At 47.5% G+C, this 9,018-nt stretch overlaps 1 protein-coding gene across 1 annotated transcript in view; it reads left to right on the top strand.

Annotated features, from left to right (window-relative positions):
- The window catches only part of ZKSCAN8 (zinc finger with KRAB and SCAN domains 8), a 34,022-nt gene extending 25,545 nt beyond the window's left edge, over positions 1-8,477 (top strand). The window contains exon 7 of the mRNA XM_019631227.1: positions 6,700-8,477. Coding sequence (XP_019486772.1) covers positions 6,700-7,455 — 756 coding nt within the window. The 3' untranslated portion in view covers positions 7,456-8,477. The remainder of the gene's footprint in view (positions 1-6,699) is intronic.
- Positions 8,478-9,018: the final 541 nt, after the last annotated feature.

The raw sequence follows: 9,018 nt of genomic DNA, 5'->3' as shown, positions 1-9,018 counted from the left end.
ACTTCCGGACTCCTGGGCCCGCCCCTGGACTTCCGGACTCCTGGGCCTGCCCCGGGACTTCCGGACTTCTGGGCCCGCCTCCGGACTTCCGGACTTCTGGGGCTTCCGGGCTACTGAGCCCGCCGCTGGACTTCCGGACTCCTGGGCCCGCCCCCGAACTTCCGGACTCCTGGGCCCGCCCCGGCACTTCCGGACTCCTGGCCCCGCCCCGCGGAGGCCCGTCGCGGTTTTGGGCGGCAGCAGGGTGAGCGCTCCTCAGCCGGAACCTCTCTCAAGTCCCGCCTCTGGGCAGGAATCTGGAGAGGCGGCCCCTCCCGGGGCGGTGGGGCTTGCGCTCGAGTGCGGCCCCCCGGGAAGGCCTCTCGCGACGCAGTGCTGCCGGGGTCCTCTTGGGACCCCTTAGCTCTCGGGATTGTAACCCTGGGCTCTTCTGCGGCCTAAAGAGCTTTATCGAGCCGCAACAATAAGGGGCACCCCTGCCGCATTCGGTGTTGCTGCCCACTACAGCCTCAGCTCGCCATTCCAAAAAAAGGGGGGGAGAAACTGCAAGTTTTGGGAAATTAGTATTAGGAACTCTAAATTTAGGGGAGGCTTCCTCTCCCACTGCTGCTGCGTGTTCCCACGACGTGTCCGTTTGAATGCAGACTACACCTCTGCATGCCAGCTCGGCAGTACAGGATCGCCCTCCCCTTCGCAGTGACGTTTCCTTCCACGCCTGGGCAGAACCGCCTTCCAGCAACGATGCACTTTTCCCCTGATTCCTCTCTCCAGCCGCCCTCTCCCCGCTCCCGTCCCCTAGTGGTGCCCAGAGGGAAAGGCAGGGAGAGTCCCGTGGCACAGTATGTGATCTGACAGTCCTCTTTATGCACGTTAGCCCCTTACTTGCTGCTTTTTTTGTTTTTGTGTTTTTTGGGGGGGTTTGCGTAACCCTCAGTAATTAGTGTAGCAGCTACGGCAGTCTTTGCCTTTTCTTTGAGTATAATCATGTTTCTTTTACAGAAGAAATGTTCTGGAAGAAGAGGTCCTCAAGAGGAATCTTTCTGACACAGACTCCAATGACAGCAAAACTGCGTGCTGCATTTTTAGAGGAGCTGCTTTTGCTGGTTCCAAAGATTCTGTTACCAGAAAAGTCTCCGCTCTGAGCTGGCTCCAGCGGCTCTGTTGACAACAGGCCGAGGCCAGTTCTGACCATCTTAACCTGAGCGGCACCAGGTCCGGGAGTGGGAGCAGCATGGGGTGTGGCAGAGCCCTTGGGAAGGTGGCTCCACTGAATGCCCTCCACCTCGAGAGGGAGCTGGATGAACCCAGACAGCAGGGCGGGAACGGAGAGGTATTTATCAAGTAATCGGAAAACTTTTACTCTCCTAGGGATTCTTCTCTTTTCCCCCCCTGCTTTTTAGGAATGTAAGTCTAAAGCCAGACTACCTGTGAGCGTGGCCATATAACTTCCTCTTCCTCCATCTCCTCTGTAAATGAGGATGAGAAAAGCACCTGCCTGGTACATAAAAAGTGCCATCTAAATATTTGTCATAATTATTTCTTCCTCTCTTTACTTTCCTGGGACTGGCCTGCTCTGTTTTTTTATTAGCTCATACAGTGATTCCTTCATAATTTCATGAGTTTAATTTTTTCCAGATCTTTGCTCTTGTGTACAGTCAAGAAGTGATCTAGCAAGAAGTGCCAGCTCTGGGAGCAGAGGGAGAATCAATGTCTTTTCAGTTCCTACCAAAGAATACACCATCAAAATATCAACTTTAGGGACCCTTACCCCTCAGGAGAGTTGTAACTGTTAAACTTTGATGTTCAGTGGTCTTCTGAAGGTTCTGGGAGTAAGGGACCTGAGGAGACATTTATTTATTTTAAAGCTTCTACATAACTGGATCAGGATAAGTGTGCTGTGAACACTTAGCAGTCTGGTTAAGTTCAAAATGAGGGTGGAACAAGAGGGAATCCAGCTCAGCTGTGCCATTTCCACAATATTTTATTGTTCAGGAGTTCCATCCTTGCTGTGTGTTGCTGACATATATTATAAATATGTTTTTCATTTTTTACTTGTCTTTGTGTAACGTGGTTTTATTTTTTATTTGCAAGAAATCCAATTCTTTGTATGGAGGTCAAATTTATCAATCTTTTCATTTATGGCCTCCACATTTTGCCTCATAATTAGCAAGGCCTTCCTACTCTGAGGTTCTAAAAGACTTTCCCACATTTTCCTCTGGTGCTTTTTTAGTTTCAGTTATAACATTTACAAGTTTGAGTTATTTGGAATATTTACCTGTGCATACAGTGAGGCAGGAATCCAATTTAACATTTTCCAGATGATTATTCAGTTCTCTTAATACATTTATTAAAGAGTCTACTCATTTTTTTCTTACTGATTTGTTACCTTTATTATGTTTTCGAAAAATATCCAGCCTAAGAGAAAACTTATAAGAGTTTATTTGAGCCAAACTGTCGACAATTGCTGGGAAACAAAATCCCAACGGATTGAGAAAATGCTCCGCAAAATGGCAGTTTGCAGTTAATTTTATACATAAAATCAAAGGAGGAAGGTAACATGAAATCTACTGGTGATAGATGAAGGGGGTGGGAGAAAGCAAAGCGGGGAAATCTCTGGGATTGGCTAAAAGTACATTGGAGAGACAGGTCCTCCTCCCACACAGGTGGGTGCAGGAGCCCTAACACTTAGCTCTTTACAGCACATAGAGATGTTAATCAGGAGATAAGCATAATAATGAATTCTGCAGTTTCCCCCACTCCGGTCTGGAAAAAGGATTAAAGATGTTATTTTAGGTACAGAGAGACAACAGGCCCGGAAAAGGCACAGATTAACTTAATGAGGAAGCTGAAGATGTGACTTCCCACCATGGCCCACTTAGTTAAAAAATTTTATGCTCACACCATCCTCTGTGGTTATTTTCAGTCTCCTGAACTTTTGAGGTTTAACATGTGGCCCCTTTTCCGTCCACAATTATTTGCTAAATTTCTACATGTGATTTCATCTATTTCTATGCTTTCATTCTGTACCATTTGTCCATTGCACTCACTAGTACCACACTGTTCAATTATTGCGGTTGTATAAGATATTTGAAGTCATTTAGGATGATTGCCCCTTCATTGCCCTTCTTTTCCCGAGTTTTCCCAGGAAGTCCTGATTGTTTCTTTTTCTGTGTGAACTTTCAATTTGACTTATTAAAAAGTTGGTATTTTTATTTGAATACTGTTAAACTTACAAATTAATTTAGGGATTACTCTGTTAGTCCTAAACCCTGAGGAGTCACTCACTGGTTGACCTGGGAGGCAAGTGGATGGGGTTGGGACTGTGACAAACCTGGATTCACATTTCACCTCTGCTGCTTTATTAGTTGTCCAACCTCGGAAATTTTATCTGCTTCTCAGTTTTCTTATATGTGAGAGGACAGCTGTAACGTCTGTCCTGCGGGATTAAAGAAAATAAAAATTGTGGAATGCCTTCTTCGGAGTAAACGGAATCCTCTCTTCTCTTGCTCCTTTCAGATAGGCAGCTCACAAACCACTGAGAGGGAACCTCCGGGATCCTAGAGCGGAGCCCCAGGGAGGGATTCCCGGAAGTCGCTGCTCCAGGCCGCCGCGGGCCTCGATGGTCGGCCGGTGCGTCGGCCCCCTGCGTAGCAGGTGAGTCCCCTCCGCTCCTCTCCTCTCGGGGCGTGAGTGGCCCCGGCACGAGCCGTCACGGCGCGGGGGGGCGCTACGTGCTGGGCGGCGTCCCCGCGCCCCCCCTTACCCGTTCCCTTCCCTCCCTCCGCTGTGCCCCCCACGTTGCGACTCCCCCGCCCCCCAGCCGGGCCAGAGCGCCCCCCACGAGACCCCGGCGCCTCGAGGCCGCAGGACTCCCGGTCCGTGGGGGGCCCCGCCTGGCTCTCCTGATGGCGCCCTTGTCGGGAGCGGGAAGCGGGCGGGGATGGGGGCGACCTTGTTTCCTCCCTGGGTCCTGTGCCCTCCGCGCTCTTCGGCAGCTGAAGGACACTTAGCCGTTTTATTTAGAGGTTCTTGAAATATTCTCGTTTTGCCTCAGCGAAAAAAAAGCCAGCTTAGGTGAACGCGCTGCTCATGAAAGCTCCTTTCTTTTGGTGTCTACGTTGGACTTTCCCTCTCCCTCCCAGCTTTTTTCTTCTGCTTCAGAGATGGGCGCATGTCCTCCTTTCTCCTTTCTAGCTTTCCTTTGAAGTTAAAAATGTAACCCGAAGGTATCTGATACAGCCCCGAAAGGCACTTTATATGTATATGTAGCCTTAAGATAATTGACTCATAAAAAATTATATTTATCCTCTATTGTTGCCTGGTCAATATCAACAGCTGCCGGCCGTGAGAGGAATGTAATTGGGAAAAGAAAGCACACTGAGGCAAGGGCGGGAAACGATAAAGCCAGTGAGAGCGAGAGGGGTTTGTAGGGCACTAGGGGTTCCCCGTGACCTGCTGATGAGGGCAGAGCAGCTGACACCACTTGTTTCCATGGTAACCATGTTTCTGGACTCCGGGCGAGAATTCATGTGTCCCCTGCACTGCGAGCCTTTTTCAGTGTTGTCAAGGAGCTGCTCTTCAGAGACACTTGGTAGAACAGCGTCACTTAGCGATGGTGCAGCTCCTAAGCCATGGAGGGCACAGTGTCCATGTCACAACAAACCTGCGACTAGCTTGTGGGGAACCTTCCCCTCCCACCCACCCAACTGGAGCAAGGAAATCAGAGGCATAAAAAAAGATACAAACTAATAAAAACGATTACCTATGGGGGTGGTAAATTGAAGGGGGACCAGAGTGGAAACAAGACTTTTCCATATGTGTCTTTAACTTAGAGTATTTTGACTTTAGAATTGTATACTACCTAATGAAAAACTTAGACAAATTTTTAAGTAAAACTTTCAGAATAATTTCTGGATACTCTGGGCATTTTAGATTTACAGAAAGATTGTGAAGCTAGCACAGAGAATTCCCCTATACCCCACACCCAGTTTCCCTGTTATCGACATCTAACATTAATCTAGTACGTTTACCACAATTGTTGAATCACTGTTGACTGTTGAAGTCCACACTTTATTCATATTTCCTTAGTTTTTACCTCATGTCCTTTTTCTATTCCGATGTCCCCTCCAGGGCATCATGTTACATTTAATTGTCATGTCTCCATAGGCTCCTCTTGGCTGTGATGGTTTCTTAGACTTTTTTCCTTGTTTTTGTTGACCTTGACAATTTTGAGGAGTACTTGTCAGGTTTTTTGTAGCGTGCCACTCAGTTGGGATTTGACTGATGTTTTTGTCATTATTAAACTGAGGTTATAGGTATTTGGCAGGAAGACCACAGAGGTGAAGTGCCATTCTCATCATTTCAGGGGTGCGTACTGTCAATTTGACTTGTCACTGTTGAGACATAAAGCAATTCGTAAAATGGAAAAAGGCAGAGAGAGGATAATTTGTGTCATTTGCATTTGAAGCAAAAGTTCTATTAAGTTTGGAGACAGAATTTGGTTTGTTTCCAGGGGATAAGCGAGAGGCAGCAATCCACCAAGTTCTCCATACGTGGGTCTCAGTTGTGAAGATGGAATGGACTGGAGGAGCCCCTTTCTTTGGAGAGGTGAAGGGTCTGTCTGTCACAGTTCCAGAGGAGACAGAGCCTCCCTGTTGCTAAGATACTATCATCGTAACAACATCAGCTGCACTAGTGACAGTAGTGCAGTTGACAGTACTCCTTTTTTTTTTCTTTTTAAAGATTTTATTGGGGAAGGGGAACAGCCAAGTTGTTGTCCCTTCAATCTTAGTCGTGGAGGGCTCAGCTAGCTCAGCTCCAAGTCCAGGTGCCATCCGGCCACCCATTGGCAGCTCACGGCCGCTCAGCTCAAGGTGCTGTGTTCAATCTTAGCTGCGTTGGGGGGGGGGAGTCGAACTGGAAACCTTGTTGTTAGGAGCACGTGCTCTCACCAGCTGAGCCATCCTGCCACCTGTTGGCAGCTCAGCTCAGGCGCAGCTCACTGGCCCATGTGGGAATCGAACCAGCAATCCCGTTGCTCAGAGCTCGCACTCTTAACCCACTGAGCCATTTGGCTGGCCCCCCAGAACTCCTTTTATCCCCATGTCTCTTCCAACCCTATTGTGGACTCCTGTGAGTGATAAGGTTGATGAGGTTATTGTCATTTTTCCAGTGTACTCATTACCAGTTGGATTTCTGATTCTTTAGCCTTCACTATCCTATACTCCATCTGCTCTCCCATCTACAAATCTCTTCAATTCCTGTGTTGTTCCTCAATTTAATGAAATATGATAGTCTTTTTAAGTATAGGAACTATCTATTTATATTCACTTATATCCCAGGTTCTGTGCTGTAGATACCTTTATAAAGGGTATATTTAAATAGTCATTTGAGTCAGGTGTTCATCGTAATAGTTCTGTGATGTTGTTGTGTTGTCGTACAGACTGAATAAAAACATGTGATCTGGCTGCCATACGATCAGTGTGTCCGGGCTTCTCAAACATGTTTGAGAGTCCTGGTTAAGTCTGTATCACATCATATTGCTTTGGTAGCAGGAAATAAATTACATTTGAAAAGTTTGTTTATTTCAGGAATCAATGCCAGAGAGATGAACAAGGCATCGATTTTGAAGGGAAGATTTTTGTAAGGATGGACCCACATCAGCAAGTCCCCAGCAGGTATAAAAGGGACACTTTACAGATTCCTGAGTATGAAAAGGCCTTTCAGTATGTGGACCAGTTAGAAAGGCATGAGGACAGGCCCACAGAAGGAAGGCGATATACCTGTGGAGAGTGTGGAAAGAAGTTTGCCCAGAGTTCAGGCCTTGTTCGACATCAGAGGACCCACACTGGAGAGAAACCGTATGAGTGTGATCACTGTGGAAAAGCCTTCAGTGAGCGCTCAACCCTGACTGTGCATGAAAGAATCCACACTGGCGAGAAGCCCTATACGTGTAATGAGTGTAGGAAAGCCTTCAGTGTGAGGGCACACCTGATCATACATCAGAGAATCCACAACGGAGAGAAGCCCTATGAGTGTAATGAATGTGGCAAAGCCTTCAGCTTGAGCTCGGACCTCATCAAACATCAGAGAATCCACTCTGGTGAGAAACCTTACGAGTGCAACACGTGCGGGAAAGCCTTCAGCGTGAGCTCAGCCCTCATCAAACATCAGAGAATCCACACAGGAGAGAAGCCGTACGAGTGTAAGGAGTGTGGGAAGGCCTTCTCTGTGAACTCAGCCCTCATTAACCACCAGAGGGTTCACTCGGGAGAAAAGCCCTACGAGTGCGGGGAATGCAGGAAAGCGTTCAGCCAGATCGCAACCCTGATCCATCACCAGAGAATCCACACGGGAGAGAAGCCATACGAGTGTGCCGCGTGTGGGAAAGCCTTCCGTGGGAGCTCTAATCTTACTAAACACCAGAAAATTCATGCCAAGAAGTTTCCTCAGTGAGTTAGGTGGTGAAGATATTCCAAAGGCCTTTTTGGTATCAAACGATACACCGAAAGAAGGGTATGGGAAAAGCTGACGTTTCCATTGACACTTGGCTCTTTAGAATGTTGAACAAGTGAGAAGTCAGTGAAAAGTGACTCTGAGAATGACTAAGCCTCTAAAATCACACCGACTTCTGAGAATGCACTTTTATAGCTTATAAGGTAAAAGCACTTAGAAACCATATGCCATGATTAAGTTTGTTGGGGTTTAAGAAGGGCAAACTTTGACGTTTTAAACCTTGCTTTTACTTTTCCTTAAGTACAAGCCTCTTGTTATTGTTGCTATACCTGTATTGTGGGGGAAACATACTAAACTTTGAAATTAGAAGTAGTAATGTTGGTTGGCAAGACAGGGATCACATACCTTCATTGAATCTGGAAACACTAACCCATTGGTCTTCCTTTCTTTGCCTTTGCTGTCCCACGATGTTCTCAGGGATGATTCGATGGGTTAGTAACCTGACAGAGGGTAGACTATGTTTTTTTAGGTATTAATCCCAAAAGGTATTCTTTGAGCTTATTCTTAGTCAGCAAAGCACTGGGCCTTTTGACTTACTTGATCCAATAAATCCCTTAACTGAGCTTCCTGAACCAAAACAAAACGGAAAATGTCAGCGTCAGGCACTTCTAACCCTTGCATTTAGTGTTTCTTGAAGTCCGGTGTGTCAGAGACTCGGAGGGATGCGAACGGCACAGGCGTGGGCAACTGTGGAGTTGGGGTTGGCGTAGGTTTGAGGAGGATTTCCAAGGAGACCATGTGAAGCTTGATGCCTCATATCAACCAGGAGAGCTCAAATTTGGAAGGTGGTAGGAAGTGAATCAGTTCACCTTGGAAAATGAAAAGTCTGCTATGTCTGGAAATGCCAGGAGAGCCGTTCACCATACTGTACCCTGACTTCCTAACCCTGTGCCCAGGATTAAAACCAAAATCCTGTGTATGCACACATGAAACTCAGGAAAGAGAGCTGGACTTGAACATTACTTTTGCTGTTTTTCTGTATTAATGGTGTTTTCTCACTCAGGTAACAAGCGTGACATGTAGTCATGCGAGGTTCAGGCAGATTGTGTCCATCCACACTGAGCAGGGAGAAGGGGGCACTGCCTGGGAAGGTGAAACGGTGTTCGCTCCTCAGAGTAGGTTAGGACTCTGTTGCCAAGGGAGGCAGTTTGCGCGAGTCTCGGGAAGCACTTCCGGCGGGTCAGCCATGAGACACACGATTCCAAGAAGCTCGGAGCCAGCTTGTGCTGTAGGCAGCGAGGTCACAGGCGCACATGGAAAAGCATGCTGACCCGTCTGCTTCCCACTCTGCCCGAATAACCAGGCCTGCACGCGGGGCTGAAGGCAGAGAAGGTCATGGCTCCGGAGCTCTAGGTGAGGGGCTAAGACCTCATGTGGGGTGCAGGACCTGTCTGGAAAGCAAGGCACATGTAGGCAGGAACGAAGGCCTCAGAATGCAGCGGAAGCTCCCTTTGCTGTGCTGGGTTGAAAGGGAATGCCTTTGTCCTGCTTCCTGCTTTTGGC

This window comes from Hipposideros armiger, unplaced genomic scaffold (genome assembly GCF_001890085.2).
Source record: "Hipposideros armiger isolate ML-2016 unplaced genomic scaffold, ASM189008v1 scaffold_988, whole genome shotgun sequence".
NCBI lineage: Eukaryota > Metazoa > Chordata > Mammalia > Chiroptera > Hipposideridae > Hipposideros > Hipposideros armiger.
This window is presented reverse-complemented; position numbering and strand designations above follow the sequence as displayed.